The sequence below is a fragment of the Salvelinus namaycush genome, chromosome 2, assembly GCF_016432855.1.
Source record: "Salvelinus namaycush isolate Seneca chromosome 2, SaNama_1.0, whole genome shotgun sequence".
Classification (NCBI taxonomy): domain Eukaryota; kingdom Metazoa; phylum Chordata; class Actinopteri; order Salmoniformes; family Salmonidae; genus Salvelinus; species Salvelinus namaycush.
In genome coordinates, this window is record NC_052308.1 from 19,430,991 (window position 1) to 19,449,859 (window position 18,869).

Here is an 18,869-nt window from a genome sequence, read left to right on the forward strand (position 1 = left end):
GGCTCAGGTAGTGCATCTCATCCAGGATGGCACATCAATGCGAGCTGTGGCAAGAAGGTTTGCTGTGTCTGTCAGTGTAGTGTCCAGAGCATGGAGGCGCTACCAGGAGACAGGCCAGTACATCAGGAGACGTGGAGGAGGCCGTAGGAGGGCAACAACCCAGCAGCAGGACCGCTACCTCCGCCTTTGTGCAAGGAGGATTAGGAGGAGCACTGCCAGAGCCCTGCAAAATGACCTCCAGCAGGCCACAAATGTGCATATGTCTGCTCAAACGGTCAGAAACAGACTCCATGAGGGTGGTATGAGGGCCCGACGTCCACAGGTGGGGGTTGTGCTTACAGCCCAACACCGTGCAGGACGTTTGGCATTTGCCAGAGAACACCAAGATTGGCAAATTCGCCACTGGCGCCCTGTGCTCTTCACAGATGAAAGCAGGTTCACACGCACATGTGACAGACGTGACAGAGTCTGGAGACGCCGTGGAGAACGTTCTGCTGCCTGCAACATCCTCCAGCATGACCGGTTTGGCGCTGGGCCAGTCATGGTGTGGGGTGGCATTTCTTTGGGGGGCCGCACAGCCCTCCATGTGCTCGCCAGAGGTAGCCTGACTGCCATTAGGTACCGAGATGAGATCCTCAGACCCCTTGTGAGACCATATGCTGGTGCGGTTGGCCCTGGGTTCTTTCTAATGCAAGACAATGCTAGACCTCATGTGGCTGGAGTGTGTCAGCAGTTCCTGCAAGAGGAAGGCATTGATGCTATGGACTGGCCCGCCCGTTCCCCAGACCTGAATCCAATTGAGCACATCTGGGACAACATGTCTCGCTCCATCCACCAACGCCACGTTGCACCACAGACTGTCCAGGCGTTGGCGGATGCTTTAGTCCAGGTCTGGGAGGAGATCCCTCAGGAGACCATCCGCCACCTCATCAGGAGCATGCCCAGGCGTTGTAGGGAGGTCATACAGGCACGTGGAAGCCACACACACTACTGAGCCTCATTTTGACTTGTTTTAAGGACATTACATCAAAGTTGGATCAGCCTGTAGTGTGGTTTTCCACTTTAATTTTGAGTGTGACTCCAAATCCAGACCTCCATGGGTTGATAAATTTGATTTCCATTGATAATTTTTGTGTGATTTTGTAGTCAGCACATTCAACTATGTAAAGAAAAAAGTATTTAATAAGAATGTTTCATTCATTCAGATCTAGGATGTGTTATTTTAGTGTTCCCTTTATTTTTTTGAGCAGTGTATATATATATATATATATATATATATACACACACACACACGGCAAAAAAAGAAATGTCCCTTTTTCAGGACCCTGTCTTCAAAGATAATTTGTAAAAATCCAAATAACTTCACAGATCTTCATTGTAAAGGGTTTAAACACTCTTTCCCATGCTTGTTCAATGAACCATAAACAATTAATGAACATGCACCTGTGGAACGTTCGTTAAGACACTAAAAGCTTACAGACGGAAGGCAATTAAGGTCACAGTTATGAAAACTTAGGACACTAAGAGGTCTTTCTACTGACTCTGAACAACACCAAAAGAAAGATGCCCAGGGTCCCTGCTCATCTGTGTGAATGTGCATTAGGCATGCTGCAAGGAGGCATGAGGACTGCAGATGTGGCCAGGGCAATAAATTGCAATGTCCGTACTGTGAGACGCCTAAGACAGCGCTACAGGGAGACAGGACGAACAGCTGATCGTCCTCGCAGTGGCAGACCACGTGTAACAACACCTGCACAGGATTGGTACATCCGAACATCATACCTGCGGGACAGATACAGGATGGCAACAACAACTGCCTGAGTTACACCAGGAACGCACAATCCCTCCATCAGTGCTCAGACTATCCGCAATAGGCTGAGAGAGGCTGCACTGAGGGCTTGTGGGCCTATTGTAAGGCAGGTCCTCACCAGACATCACCGGCAACAACGTCTCCTATGGGCACAAACCCACCGTGGCTGGACCAAACAGGACTGGCAAAAAGTGTTCTTCAATGACAAGTTGCAGTTTTTTCTCACCAGGCGTGATGGTTGGATTTGCGTTAATCGTCGAAGGAAAGAGCGTTACACTGAGGCCTGTACTCTGGAGCTGGATCGATTTGGAGGTGGAGGGTCCGTCATGGTCTGGGGCGGTGTGTCACAGCATCATCGGACTGAGCTTGTTGTCATTGGAGGCAATCTCAACGCTGTGCGTTACAGGGAAGACATCCTCCTCCCTCATGTGGAATCCTTCCTGCAGGGTCATCCTGACATGACCCTCCAGCATGGCAATGCCACCAGCCATACTGCTCGTTCTGTGCGTGATTTCCTGCAAGACAGCAATGTCAGTGTTCTGCCATAGCCAGCGAAGAGAACGGATCTCAATCCCATTGAGCACGTCTGGGAGCTGTTGGATCGGAGGGTGAGGGCTAGGGCCATTCCCCCCAGAAATGTCCGGGAACTTGCAGGTGGCTTGGTGGAAGAGTGGGGTAACATCTCACAGCAAGAATTGGCAGATCTGGTGCAGTCCATGAGGAGGAGATGCACTGCAGTACTTAATGCAGCTGGTGGCCACACCAGATACTGACTGTTACTTTTGATTTGGACCCCCCTTTGATCAAGGACACATTATTCCATTTCTGTTAGTCATATGTCTGTGGAACTTATTCAGTTTATGTCTCAGTTGTTGAATCTTGTTATGTTCATACAAATATTTACACGTTAAGTTTGCTGAAAATAAACGCAGTTGACAGTAAGAGGACGTTTCTTTTTTTTCTGAGTTGATATACACACACACACACACACACACACACACACACACACACACACACACACACACACACACACACACACACACACACACACACACACACACACACACACACACACACACACTTACTATTTTCTACATTGTAGAATAATAGTGAAGACATCAAAACTAGGAAATAACACATATGGAATCAAGTAATAACCAAAAAAGTGTAAAACAAATCATAATATATTTTATATTTAAGATTCTTCAAATAGCCACCCTTTGCTTTAATGACAGCTTTGCACACTGTTGGCAAGTTCTCAACCAGCTTCACCTGGAATACTTTCCCAACAGTCTTGAAGGAGTTCTCACATATGCTGAGTGCTTTTCCTTCACTCTGCAGTCCGACTCATCCCAAACATCTACATTTGGTTAAGGACAGGGGATTGTGGAGGCCAGGCCATCTGATGCAGCACTCCATCACTCTACTAAATTACTACATGATTCCATGTGTTATTTCATAGTTTTGATGTCTTCACTATTATTCTACAATGTAGAAAATAAGAAAAAATAAAAACCCTTGAATGAGTAGGTGTTCTAAAACTTTTGACCAGTAGTGTGTGTATATGTATGTATATACACACTACTGTTCAAAAGTTTGGGGTCACTTTTTCTGCCCATTAAAATAACATTAAATTGATCAGAAATACAGTGTAGACACTTAATGTTGTAAATGACTATTGTAGCTGGAAACGTCAGATTTTTTAAATGGAACATCTACATAGCGTACAGAGGCCCATTATCAGCAACCATCACTCCTGTGTTCCAATGGCACGTTGTGTTAGCTAATTCAAGTTTATAATTTTAAAAGGCTAATTGATCATCAGAAAACCCTTTTGCAATTGTTAGCACAGCTGAAAACAGTTGTCCCGATTAAAGAAGCAATAAAACTGGCCATCTTTAGACTAGTTGAGTATCTGGAGCATCAGCATTTGTGGGTTCGATTACAGGCTCAAAATGGCCAGAAACAAAGACCTTTCTTCTGAAACTCGTCAGTCTATTCTTGTTCTGAGAAATGAAGGCTATTCCATGTGAGAAATTGCCAAGAAACTAAAGATCTCGTACAATGCTGTGTACTACTCACTTCACAGAACAGCGCAAACTGGCTCTAACCAAAGTTAAAAAATCCCTGAAGCTGGAGTCTCATATCTAGTTTTGAGCACCGGCTGTCAGAGCAGCTCACAGATTACTGCACCTGTACATAGCCCATCTGTAAATAGCCCATCCAACTACCTCATCCCCATACTGTAATTCATTTGATTTATTTTGCTCCTTTGCACCCCAGTATCTCTACTTGCACACTCATCTTCTGCATATTTATCACTCCAGTGTTTAATTGCTATATTGTAATTATTTAGACACTATGGCCTTTTCATTGCCTTACCTCCCTTATCCTACCTCATTTGCACACACTGCATATAGACTTTTTCTATTGTATTATTGACTGTATGTTTGTTTATTCCATGTGTAACTGTGTTGTTTGTGTCACACTGCTTTGCTTTATCTTGGCCAGGTCGCAGTTGTAAATGAGAACTTGTTCTCAACTAGCCTACCTGGTTAAATAAAGGTGAAATATATATATATATTTTTTAATCGTGCCATTGGAACACAGGAGTGATGGTTGCTGATAATGGGCCTCTGTACACCTATGTCGATATTCCATTTTACAAAACAATCTACCGTTTCCAGCTACAAGTTTCCACCAAACTTGAACGGTAGTGTGTGTGTGTGTGTGTGTGCGTGCGTGCATGCATGCGTATATATATATATATATATACATATATATAAATAACTTTATTTAGCATACCAATAATATTATCTTCATTTGAAACCCAAAAACATATAGTAAGTGTTTTTTTAAAAATTGTACCTTGGTTTTTCTCCCAAGAGTTAGCCTTTGTGGTGTTACACTATACAGTGAACATATGCAGGTGTGAACTAGCAAGTAGTTATTTGGTAACATTTCACTGATTGCTTCCCAAAATAATTGTGCATAGACCACACTGTTTAATTCATGACATGGCACTTTTAACATGGTAATTACCAGCGGCTGAGAGACACAGAGGCCTCCAGTAGTTGTCAAAAACAACCACTTCACTGAATTCACTTATGTCCTCAATTCTACTGCAATTATGTGAAACATCACTATCGATAAACCATTGTAGTTTATGTTGTGGGTTTTAGCCTTGTTTCTGCCTAAACCCTTTGTCACTATATTGGTAATTAAAACTGTTGGAAAATATGATTTGATGTTGGCAGTGATATTTAGTATTATTGGTATTTGAAATATATGATTTGAAAATACAAGTTGGTGTTTGGAAATTGACCTTTTTCTAAGAGGGGCGTTAATGTTCAGTGAAGTTGCTGAGAGAGAGAGAGAAGAAAAGAGAAGAGAAGAGAGAGAGGCAAATATGCAGATCGTTTATCCAAAGCAAACCAAACAAAATCAGAGTTACATGCATCCTAGTCTGGTAAGGATGAATGTGAATCCTAAAAGAATCAAACAGAATCAAAATAAATGCTTTCTAGAGTGGTCTAGGACAGAGATAAGATAAAGACTTGAATAGAGGGAGAGACTGAACAAAAGAAGAGGAGGAAGACAGGGAGGAGAGTACATTGCTTTGGTCAGATAATCAGTGTGGATTATCTGAGCTGCGCCAGCAACAGGGAAGCACTTACCCTTGATTCCAGCTACGAGATAGCGGGGTAAGAAGGACCAAACCAGAGAGACTTAAAGATAGAGAGCAGACACAGAGATCTGACCTACAGCAGCTGGGCTAGGGACCAGGGACACACACAAAGCGAGAGAGAGAGAGGCAGAGACAGAGACCAAGACAGAGAGAAAGAAAGTGAGGGAAATAGCTCATTACACTGGTAAACAACTGATATAACGGGACACAGGGGAAGAGAAACAGTAATAAAAAAAGACGAAAGGCTCAACTAAAGAGATTAATATAGATATATAGTGAAACTAATAGATACAGATAGAGAAGAGAGCTCATGTGATAACAAATATGGAATAGGAGAGAGAGAGTGCTGATGAAAAAGAACATTTAGTGAAAAATTAAAAAGTTAGGGAGAAGTGTTCTCTCTCCTCCATATTGATGTAGACACTGCGCTGTGGTTGCTTCGGGTTACATGAAATACATTGTTACACACACATCCATATGTAGAATAAGTACTCACCATAATGGCGCGTATCATCTATTTGATCGACTTTGTCTCGGGCCTAACAACAACCATGCCAATATATCCTCCAAACACCGGCTTCGAGGGCATTATCACTTTTATACAACGGATTACCAACATATTCAAATAATGATAGACAATTGTAATTATTTTTTACTATATTTTGATTAATTTATTCATACTATTTCATTCTCCCACGAGATACAGCCCGGACACAAATTTAAGGTTGCTACACAAGTGACTGGTCATTCGTTCGGTTCGGTTGCCAGAAACGCGACCCAGTCATTAAGTCTTTTTGTTATGTATCTATGGACGTGACCCAGTCATTCATTCGAAATGTTCCAGTGCCATACTGGCTGGCAACGTTCTTATCACTTGCTTGCTAGCTAGCCAACTACGGCTAACTTACAGTCACGTCAAACAGTGCAGCCTGAATAACAGCAAAGTAGGTGCATTTGCGTTCGTTTAAGCTGTTTTCTAGTGACATTTATTTGGATACATCCATAACAATGAGCTAACAATTTCGCCTGGCATAGAAAATGTGCTCTCTAATCAGGACACTGCTGTTCAGAGGAGCTAGCCAACAACACAGCTAACACAATCACTTTATACTGAAGCTGAAAAAGACTGCAAACTAGCTGCATTTAATTTCATTTGACCTGTTTTCTATTGGCATTTCTTTGTATATATCCATAAAAATTATGCCAGCTTATTCATGATTTCGACTGGCAGAGAAATGCCGTCTGCCTGTCTGTCTTGTCCCGACTGCTGACACGTTCATTACTATGGGACAGCTGGAGATCGAATTTCAATATTGAAACAATGTTGTAAATATCGGAGAGACAGACAGCAAGGTTTGTACAAATATCCGCTGTTGGAAACCAAATTCTAGTGAGACAGTGGATTGTGCAGTGAGATAGAATAGAGTAAATAGGCACTTCAACATCATAGCTTTAGCCGGTGGTAACTTGTGGAATAGACACCGGCTGGAATGCGATTTTAACCAATTGGCATCCAGGGTAAAACCCACCCATTGTAGAATTTAAAATACACACTTGTGTCATGTGAAGAGAAAAAAATACAACAAAACAGGTCACCCCAAAAAGAAGTCCAATGAAATCTGTATCTCGATAGATATAGAGTTAGGTTAGACATAACAGCAGTGTATATTGGGGTGGCAGTGTGCTGGGTACTGTAGTTCTTCGTGAAGCTGAAACAGTGAGAGCTACCGTGAGTGTGGTGGGCCTCGTGGGCACAACAGGGGCCGACACTTACAGAACTGGGAGATGGGTGCGTCTAGCTGGGGTGCAGAGCCGGCTCTGTTGTTGAGTTTCTGGACCTGGGTGGGGGGGATGGGCTTGTGGGACTGGCCCGTGGCCCGGTACATGGCCTGGACCCACAGGATACGGTCCTGCTCGTCATCACTGGCAAAGATCACAGTGTCGCCCTCCTTCACTGCGTTGAAGAAGGTCCTCCCACCTTCCAGACCTAAGGAATAAATCACTGTTAGTGTTTGTAGGGCTAGTGCTACTGGTACATACCAGTGCCATATATTTAGGACCTGGTAGTCATTTACATTTTAGTCATTTAGCATACGGTTTTATCTAAAGTGACTTACACTATGTGCATTCATCTTAAGATAGGTAGGTGAGACAACCACAGTAGCACAAGTACTATTGTAACAAGTAGTGATTCGTGGTAGTTATCTCCAGAAAAGGTATCTGACTTATATTTGCACATTCTAAATTCCCAAGAGAACAAATGGTTGGTGGTTATTAATGTAGGACACAAATACTTTATTTGCACTGTAAAGCTAGATTGTGATTATCTTACCTGCCTGAGGGTCATGTGCATGTTTTGTGTGTAGGGCTGTCAGAGTTAATCTGTCACACCCGGATCTGTTTCACCTGTTTTTGTGCTTGTCTCCACCCCCACCAAGTGTCTCCCATCTCCCCTCATTATCCCCTATGTATATATAACTGCATTTTCTCTTTGTCTGTTGCCAGTTCGTCTTGTCCCGTCAAGTCCTACCAGCGTGTTCCTGTGTTTCCTGTGCTATAGTTTTGTTTTTCCTAAGATGGCGCTGACGGAGATGGCAGCATCACGACTAGCTCTTAGAAAACTTTGCAGTATTTTGTTTTTTTATGTTCTATTTTTTACATTATTAGCTCAGGAAATGTTTTGTGCCATTACTGTACAGCCGGGAAGAACTATTGGATATTAGAGCGGCGGTAACTCACCAGAACTATCAGTATTACAATCAGGAATATGACTTCCCTGGAGCAGATCCTTTGTTCACTCTTCCCAGACAAAATTAACTTATTCCAGAGGCCGACCCAAAACATTGTAGGCGGAGGAGAGGCACTCGAGGCGGCCTGCTGGTTCGACTTAGGAAGCGCGCACACCACCCACAGCTTCTGAGTATATTACTCACTAATGTTCAGTCTTTGGATAATAAAGTTGATGAGCTTAGAGCAAGGATTTCTTTCCAGAGAGACATCAGGGCCTGTAACATACTTTGTTTCACGGAAACATGTCTCTGTCGGAGTCAGTAAAGCCAGCAGGATTCTCAGTACATTGCGCAGACAGGAATAAATATCTCTGGGAAGCAGAAGGGTGGGGGGGTGTATTTCATGATTAGCGACTCATGGTGTAATTCTAGGAACATAGAGGAACTCAAGTCATTTTGTCCACCCGACCTAGAATATCTCACAATTGTGTTGGCCTAAAGGTAAAAAATTACCCACCACTATGTTTAACAGCAGAGAAAACCCACTAAATTATATTTTTTCAACTTGAAATTAGATTACTTTCCCAAGAGTGACCCCAACATTAGAAAAAGCGAAACATCACCAGGGTACAAAGATTGTCTTAGGGTCATTTTTGACCAGGCAGTTATAAAATCATTTACACACACACACCCTCTTTGTTCAAGGACACATTATTCAATTTCTGTTAGTCATATGTCTGTGGAACTTATTCAGTTTGTCTCAGTTGTTGAATCTTGTTATGTTCATACAAATATTTACACGTTACGTTTGCTGAAAATAAACGCAGTTGACAGTGAAAGGACGTTTCTTTGTTTGCTGAGTTCACACACACACACACACACACAGAGAGAGAGAGAAAATAATTAGATCATGTGTGCTACTGATTGAACTCAGCCAGCAGCTCCTGAAGAGGAAGATCACCATGGTTGGCACAGTTAGAAAGAACAAGCCTGAGCTCCCCCTGCCCTCCTCGCAACAAGAGGGAGAGAGGCCTTCTCATCAAAGTTTACCTTCACCACCACCACTCTAGTTTCTTACCTCACAAAGAGGAAGAAGAATGTGGTCCTCCTGAGCACACTGCACAAAACGGCTGAGATCAGTGATTGTGAGGACAGGAAGCCAGCCATCTTCCTGGACTACAACCACAACAAAGGAGGTGTGGACAACCTGGACAAGGTGATTGGAACTTACATCTGCAGGAGGAAGACTGCCGGCTGGCCCCTGGTCATCTTTCATAACATCATTGATGTGTCCTCTTACAATGCCTTTGTGATATGGAACAAGATCAACCCTACCTGGATGCCTGACAAGCGGAACAAGAGGAGGGTGTTCCTGGCGCAGCTGGGAAAGGCACTTGTAACCCCACACATTCAAAGAAGGGAGCGCCTCCCCCGCACAGCAGCCTATGCAGCGCTTGTGAAAGCTGTTCAGGGGGCTGAATCTTGCCCTGATCCACCTGAGGCTGAAGCTGGGGCAGGCAAGAGGAGGAGATGCCAATTCTTCCCCCCAAAGGACTGTAAAACAAATACTATGTGCTGCACATGTGAGAAATACATCTGAAAAGTCCATTCACACACACTTGCATACTGTCCTACATGTGCAATTTAGAGTTGATTGATTTATGTTCTTCACGTTTTTGTTTTGTATCTATTATTTGTTTATACACCTTGTTAGTGGGGGCAATGGTTAAAAAAATGGGAGAAGACTAGTATTTTGTAGTTGAATTCCTCATTGTACAGTATATAAGAATATATCACTATGTTGCCAAAAAAGTTAGACTTATTGTTTCCCTTCATTAAAATGCATTCAAAATTACTTTCTACACATTTCTGCTACTTTCTTGGCTATCTATACAAGTGCTATCTCTTGCTACAAAATGTATGTTTACACCTATGCAGTACCTTTAGCAATAATAATAATAATAATAAACCTCAACTTTAGCAAAGAAAACAATTATGACAGGTGTGTTGTAATAAAAACGAGTGGTGTCCACTGATTAAATGCAGTCTTTCTGTATTGTGAAGAGGGAAAACCCAGATATTCACAAAGTTTCTGATGAATGACAGGTTGTTTCTTCATGCAAAATAGATTTGGGGTTTAAAATTCAATTAAGCTGCTTTATTTTAGGGGTTTAGTGAAGGCGGGTATTTTGTCCCACACCAAACGCGATCACAACACGCAGGTTAAAATATCAAAACAAACTCTGAACCAATTATATTAATTTGGGGACAGGTCGAAAAGCATTAAACATTTATGGCAATTTAGATAGCTGGCTTGCACTTGCTAGCTAATTTGTCCTATTTAGCTAGCTTGCTGTTGCTAGCTAATTTGTCCTAGGATATAAACATTGAGTTGTTATTTTACCTGAAATGCACAAGGTCCTCTACTCCACCAAATAATCCACACATAAAACGGTCAACCGAATCGTTTCTAGTCATTGCTCATCCTTCCAGGCTCTTTCTTCTCTTAACTTTATATTGTGATTGGCAACTTTCATAAATTAGGTGTATTACCGCCACTGACCTCGTTCATCTTCAGTCACCCACGTGGGTATAACCAATGAAGAGATGGCACGTGGGTACCTGCTACTATAAACCAATGAGGAGATGGGAGAGGCAGAACTTGCAGCGCGATCTGCGTCAGAAAGAGAACTGACTTCTATTTTAGCCCTTGGCAACGCAGACACTCGTTGGTGTGCGCTAGCAGTGTGGGCGCAATAATTGATTAATATATATTTCAAAATTTATTTTGCAACGCTTGCGCACGCGACGTGAGCGGTGTAGTCAGCCTGTTAGGACATGGGGAATATACAGAATGTTATGACTACACAAGGGTATTATATTATCTCCAAGAGAATTCTCCTCCGTCATCGCCACGGCCGTTTACATCCCACTTCCAGCCAAAACCTCGACGGCCCTCAACGAACTTCACTGGACTTTATGCAAACTGGAAACCACATATCCTGAAGCTGAATTTATTGTAGCTGGGGATTTTAAGAAAGCAAATCTGAGGACTAGGCTGCCGAAATTCTATCAACATATTGACTGTCCTACTCGCACTACTAAGACTCTTGACCATTGCTATTCAAACTTCTGGGATGCTACAAGGCCCTCTCCCTGCCCCCCCTTCGGCAGATCAGATCACGACGCCATCTTGCTCCTCCCATCCTATAGGCAGAAACTCAAACAGGAAGTGCCTGTGCTTTGTACTATTCAATGCTGGTCTGACCAATCAGAATCCACTCTTCAGGATTGTTTTGATCACGTGGACTGGGATATGTTCCGGATAGCTTGCGAAAATAATCTAGACGCATACACGGAAATGGTGACTGAGTTCATAAGGGAGTGTATAGGAGATGTAGTACCCACTGTGACTATTAAAACCTACCCTAACCAGAAACCATGGATAGATGGTAGCATTCGTGTGAAACTGAAAGCGCGAACTACTGCATTTAACAATGGCAAGGCGACTGGTAATATGGCAGAATATAAACGGTGTAGTTATTCACTCCGCAAGGCAATCAAATAAGCTAAACGTCAGTATAGAGATAAAGTGGAGTCGCAATTCAACGGCTCAGACACGAGACGTATGTGTTAGGGACTACAGACAATCATGGACTACTAAAGGAAAATCAGCCACGTCGCCGAGACCACATCTTGCTTCCGGACAGGCTAGACACATTCTTCGCACGCTTTGAGAATAACACAGTGCCACTGACGCGGCCCGCTACCAAGGACTGTGGGCTCTCCTTCTCCGTGGCCGATGTGAGTAAAACATTTAAACGTGTTAACCCTGCAAGGTTGCCCGTCCAGACGACATCCCTAGCTGCGTCCTCAGAGCATGTGCAGACCAGCTGGCTGGTGTGTTTTCGGGCATATTCAATCTCTCCCTATCCCAGTCTGCTGTCCCCACATGCTTCAGGATGGCTACCATTGCACCTGTACCCAATAAGGAAAAGGTAACAGAACTTAGTGACTATAGCCCCATAGCACTCACCTCTGTCATCATGAAGTGCTTTGAGAGACTAGTCAAGGATCATATCACCTCTACCTTACCTGCCACCCTAGACCCACTTCAATTTGCTTACCGCGCCAATAGATCCACAGACGATGCAATCGTCATCACTCTGTACACTGACCTATCCTATCTGGACAGGAGGAATACCTATGTAAGAATGCTATTTATTGACTCTAGTTCAGCATTCAACACCATAGTACCCTCCAAGCTCATCATTACGCTCGAGGCCCTGGGTCTTAACCTTGCCCTGTGCAACTGGGTCCTGGACTTCCTGATGGGCCGCCCCCAGGTTGTGAAGGTAGGAAACATCACCTCCACTCCGCTGATCCTCAACACTGGGGCACCACAAGTGTGTGTGCTCAGCCCCCTCCTGTACTCCCTGTTCACCCATGACTGCGTGGCCAAGCACGCCTCCAACTCAATCATCAAGTTTGCAGACGACAAAACAGTAGTAGGCTTGATTACCAACAGCGACGAAACAGACTAAAGGGAGGTGAGGGCTCTGGGAGTGTGGTGCCTGGAAAATAACCTCTCATTCAACGTCAACAAAGCAAAGGAGATGATCGTGGACTTCAGGAAACAGCAGAGGGTGCACCCCCCTCTCTACATCGACGGGACTGCAGTGGAGAAGGTGGAAAGTTTCAAGTTCCTTGGCATACACATCACTGACAAACTGAAATGAACCACCCACACAGACAGTGTGGTAAAGAAGGCGCAACAGAGCCTCTTCAACCTCAGGAGGCTGAAGAAATTTGGCTTGTCACCTAAAACCCTCACACATTTTTACAGATGCACAACTGAAAGCATCCTGTCAGGCTGTATCACCGCCTGGTACGGCAACTGCACCGCCCGCAGCCCGCAACCGCAAGGCTCTCCAGAGGGTGGTGCGGTCTACCCAACGCATTACCGGGGGCAAACTACCCGCCCTCCAGAACACCTACAGCACCCGATGTCACAGGAAGGCCAAAAAGATCATCAAGGACATCAACACACCTGAGCCACTTCCTGTTCCCCTCACTATCATCCAGAAGGCGAGGTCAGTAGAGGTGCATCAAAGCTGGGGCCGAGAGCCTGAAAACCAGCTTCTATCTCAAGGCCATCAGACTGTTAAAATCACTGGCCACTTTAAGGAATGGAACACTAGTCACTTTAATAATGTTTACATATCTGGCATTACTCATCTCATGTGAATATGCTGTTTTCTATACTATTCTACAGTATCTCATTCACTTAATAATGCTTACATATCTTGCATTACTCAACTCATATGTATATACTGTTCTTTTTTCTATACTATTCTACTGTATCTTAGTCAGTTCTGCTCTGACATCGCTCGTCCATATGTATATAGTCTTAATTCATTCCTACTTAGATTTGTGTGTACTGGGTATATGTTGTGTAATTTGTTAGATATTACTTGTTAGATATTACTGCACTGTCGGAGCTAGAAGCACAAGCATTCCGCTACACCCGCAATAACATATATGTCACCAATAAAATTATATTTGATTAGTCCTCCCAGTTCTGACCTTTCTGCCTGTCCTGACCCTGATCTTGCCTGCCATCCTGTACCTGCCTGACTCTGATTTGGATTACGACTCTTTACCTGCCTTGATTTACCATTTACCAACTCTGAGACTCATACTGTCTGCCTTCTGTGTCTGCATTTGGGTCTTAACTGATTATATCAAGGCTCAGGCTAACTCAAGCTAACGTTTTGTAATTTTAGTACACCATTTTTTGGTTATCGTGATTAATCGCATTGTCTGAAAGCGGTCAAAATAGACTAAAAACATCCAAAATACATAATCAAAAACAACAGTGACGTCAAAACAATTTGACATTGAGGTTAAATAAAGTGTCCTTTGTCAAATTAAATGATTTTGCTAACTGTTACTTGGGACAAAATCAATCAATATTCTTGTAATGTGTGTTGTCTAAAAAAATCTTATATTACAGCTCAAATTCAGCAAATTCTGAATTAGCGATTCATTGTGATTAATCACAACAATCCATTGGTTAACCCGATTGCATTTAAAAAAATAGTTTGACAGCCCCAGTTGTGTGTTACCTGGCTGAGGGTCGGTGTAGTCTACAGTGTAGCCGTCCAGTGTGAGCAGCTCCACAGGCTCTGCCTTCTTCTCTCTGTAGCTGCACATGGCAAAGGTGTACTGGCTCACCTGCACCACAAAGAGAGGGGACAGAGGGCTACTATTAGTTACTGTACATTTTGTTCATAGTACTACTCCAGCTGCCATTTACCTGGTACTGCTCACAATAATGCATAATACCAATGAGTACAGGGACCCCAGAAATGTTATAGAATTGGTAAACTGCTTAGTAATTACTATGTAAATACAATTGTAGTATACCAGGTAAATAACGAAGAGAGCATAATATCTTATCAGTTGTCCTTAACCCCATTGTGCTTCAACTCTCACAGATGACACATTTTCACTAACCCAGGCATTGGACCACTTGTTCGTGATAACCAACCGGGATAAATGGGTTAATGAGCCAATCACCAGGCATAAATGGTGACCAGATGCTGGTCAAGATAGGCATATGGGAAAACAATCTGTGTATGTGTGTGTATATGCATTAGTGAACGTGTGTGTGTGTGTGAGATAGAGTATGGGAGGGGTAAGTGACAGCTGTGTTGCCCACTCTTGAACCTCTTGTCAGTAATGTGTGTGAGTGTGAGTGGGTATACAAGGATAATCACATTATAATTAGATGAATGAAGTGGCCAAGCCAGGGGAAGAGGGGCTGGTTCAAGCTTGGTTCATGGCTGGTGGAGAGACTGTGACAATGTACAGTGCCTTCAGAAAGTATTCATACCCCTTGACTTATTCCATATTTTGTTGTGTTACAGACGGAATTCTAAATGGATTTTTTTAAAACATCTCACCCATCTACATACAATACCCGATAATGACAAAGTAAAAACATGTTTAAGAAATGTTAGCAAATTTATTGAAAATGAAATACAGAAACATCTCATTTACATACAAGTAAGTATTCACACCCCTGAGTGAGTACATGTTAGATTCACCTTTGTCAGTGATTACAAATGTGAGTCTTCTGGGTAAGTCTCTAAGAGCTTTGCACACCCGGATTGTACAATATTTTCCCATTATTATTTTCAAAATTCTTCAAGCTCTGTCAAATTGGTTGTTGAACATTGCTAGACAGCCATTTTTAGGTCTTGCCATAGATTTTCAAGTAGATAGTCAAAACTGTAACTCGGCCACTCAGGAACATCCACTGTCTTCTTGGTAAGCAACTCCAGTGTCGATTTGGCCTTGTGTTTTAGGTTATTGTCCTGCTGAAAGGTGAATTCCTCTCCCAGTGTCTGTTGGAAAGCAGACTGAGACAGGCTTTCCTCTAGGATGTTGCCTGTGCTTAGCTCCATTCTGTTTATTTTTTATCCTGAAAAACTACCCAGTCCTTAACAATTACAAGCATACCCATAACATGATGCAGCCACCACTATGTTTTTGCCCCAAACATAACACTTTGTATTCAGAACAAAAAGTTAATTGCTTTGCCACATTCTTTGCAGTATTACTTTAATGCCTTGTTGCAAACAGGATGCATGTTCTGGAATATTTTTTCTTCTGTACAGGCTTCCTTCTTTTCACTCTGTCAATTAGGTTAGTATTGTGGAGTAACTACAATGTTGTTGATCCATTGTCACGCCCTGACCATAGAGAGCCTTTTATTCTCTATGTTGATTAGGTCGGGGTTTGACTAGGGTGGGTCATCTAGGTGATTTATATTTCTATGTTGACCTGGTATGGTTCCCAATCAGAGGCAGCTGTTTATTGTTGTCTCTGATTGGGGATCATATTTAGGCAGCCATTTCCCCTTTGTGGGATCTTGACTATGTATAGTTGCCTGTGAGCACTATAGTAGCTTCACGTTTCGTTTTGCGATTTATTGTTTTCTTTGAGTCTCACTACCTAATAAAGAGGATGGAACCATACCACACTGCATCTTGGTCCACTCATTATAACGATCGTGACATCCATCTTCAGTTTTCTCCTATCACAGCCATTAAACTCTGTAACTGGCCTCATGGTGATACACCATCCAAAGTAATACATTTTTTTATATATATTTTTTTACATTTAACCTTTATTTAACTAGGCAAGTCAGTTAATAACAAATTCTTACTTACAATGACGGCCTACCCCAAAGTGTAAGTAATAACGTTACCATGCTTGAAAGGATATTCAATACCTGCTTTTTAAAAATGTTACCCATTTACCAATAGGTGCCCTTCTATGTGAGGCATTGGAAAACCTCCCTGGTATTTACGGTTGAATCTGTGTTTGAAATTCACTGCTCGACTGAGGGACCTTACAGATAATTGTATGTGTGGGGTACAGAGATGAGGTAGTCATTTAAAAATAATGTTAAACACTATTATTGCACACAGAGTGAGTACTTGCAACTTATTATGTGACTTGTTAAGCACATTTTTACTCCTGAACCTATTTAGGCTTGCCATAACAAAGGGGTTGAATACTTACTGACTCAAGACATTTCAGCTTTTCATTTATTAGTTCATTTGTAAACATTTCTAAAAACATAATTCCACTTTGATATTATGTGGTATCGTGTGTAGGCCAGTGACAAACAAATCTAAATTTAATAAAGGTTTAATTCAGGCTGTAACACAACAAAATGTGGAAAAAGTCGAGGGGTGTGAATACTTTCTGAAGGCACTGTATGTTTCCATGAACAGCAACATGGTGCGAGTGTGCATGTGTGCTTTAAAAGTAACTCACGTCGATGAGAGAGAGAAGAGAGTGAGTGTTTATGTTCTTGTGAGTGTACAGTATGCATCTATCCAGCGCTGATTCAGTGATATTCTGGATTATTATGTTATTCTGCTACAGACAGGGAGAGAGAGAGAGGTGGAGAGAGGGGATCAGAGAGTAAGGAGGCGGGTGGTCAGGGTGCTGTTGCTGGGGCCGTTGCCAGGGCGGGGTTATGGCCCTGACTCTGTCACTCAGCGTGGACAGACGAGTGACACCCTGTCACAAGAGATGGGAGCCTGACTGCTAGGTGCCAGTCATGCCACGGCAACCCGCGGATCCCGGCCAATCCTGCGCCATTGTCACCTCTGCTGCAAGTGGCAGCTCTCACTGGCTGCAGCCTGCCTCTGTATGACAACAGAGATTCACTGTCAGGGCACTGATGAGGCCCCGGGTGGAGCTCGCTGGGCCGCTGGGACACTACCCAGCTTCACGGTTCCCACTTGCCTTCGGGACGTCACTGGGGCACATCAGAACTCCCCCTCTCCTTCCTACCCCCTCGCCTGTCTCTCTCTCTCTCCTACCACTTCCCTGTTACATCCCCTTGCCTGTTAAAGTTTGGGCCTGTCTAGGCCAGGCGAGATAGATACAGGGATAGACACAGGGATAGACACAGAGATAGACACAGAGACCGACAGACACAGAGCAGGAGGCAGAGAGAGACTATTGGCTCAGAGTTTGGCTGACCTGCTGTCAAACTGACCGTTAAATTATTCTAAAAGACTTGGTTCCCTGATTACCCTACATACGTTGCTCTTATAACCTTGTTATTGTTGAGAGTCTATAAATTGGATTGTTTGATGGGTGGGGTGGGGCTGGAGGGCAGACCAGAGATGTGATCAATGTGGTTGTTTGTCAGGGAGGGGATCACTGGGTATGAAAGTTGTCATAATCAACTGCCTAATAACTTTACTCCAGAGCTAGTGCACAGCAGCAGAGAGAGAGAGAGAGAGAGGGAGAGAAAAGAGCACAAGAGAGAGGGTAAGTGAACAGAGAGGTGAAAAAGAAAAGAGAGAGTGAAAGAAGGAGGGAGGGAGAAATACTAAGAGTGCAGAGGGGAGCTGAGTGAGAGAGTGGCTGCTGCCAGCTGTGTTGGAGGGCAGCCTCCAGACTGCTGAATAATTACACTTCACTTTGCATTAAAAAAAATTGGTTTATGGCTCCAATCTGTTCTGTTGAGCAGGGACATGGCAGGCATTCAACTATCCAGCTAGCACTACAGGCAGGATTAACTCTGTCTGAACAGGGTGAGGGTAGGAGGAGGGAGTGGCAAGAGTTGGGGTTGGGGAGGAAGCCAATAAGTGTGATCCTTCGACTCTTAATTTAGTTAAAACACAGTTTCACAGGTTTAGAGTGGCATTTTTGCTTCTCGTGATGGGATGGTTCAGCGGAGCTCGACGGCTTTGATAGCGATGCTTTCCACTTTCACTGGGTATGAAAGATGGGACTTATCACATAGGAATGGGGGTTACATGGCATGAACCATCATGACAACCACCTGGTGGGATGTTCAACCCTGACTCGTTCTTGTTCTCTGGCACATCAGCGTGTTTACATAGTGTCTTAGTTATGACAGATGCACACCTGTAGAACACTGTTGATGACTTGTTGTTGGCGTGTTGCTGCCATGTTTCATGGGTGATGCCAGCGTCCATCACCCAGCCCTGTAAATTATCTACTCACGCCATGTAATTAACAACTCATGAATAATTCAACAGGAAACTAATCTCTGAAATAAATACCCCCCAGTGTAAGCTGT

General features: G+C 43.3%; 1 protein-coding gene across 9 annotated transcripts in view; it reads right to left on the reverse strand.

The window, feature by feature from the left end:
• The window catches only part of LOC120059848 (calcium-dependent secretion activator 1-like), a 155,164-nt gene that overhangs the window by 61,784 nt on the left and 74,511 nt on the right, over positions 1–18,869 (reverse strand). For all 9 annotated transcript variants that reach the window (XM_039008957.1, XM_039008934.1, XM_039008943.1 and 6 more), the window contains exons 10-11: positions 14,356–14,464; positions 7,273–7,485 (exon numbers count right to left, since the gene is read on the reverse strand). In XM_039008957.1, coding sequence (XP_038864885.1) covers positions 7,273–7,485; positions 14,356–14,464 — 322 coding nt within the window. The remainder of the gene's footprint in view (positions 1–7,272; positions 7,486–14,355; positions 14,465–18,869) is intronic.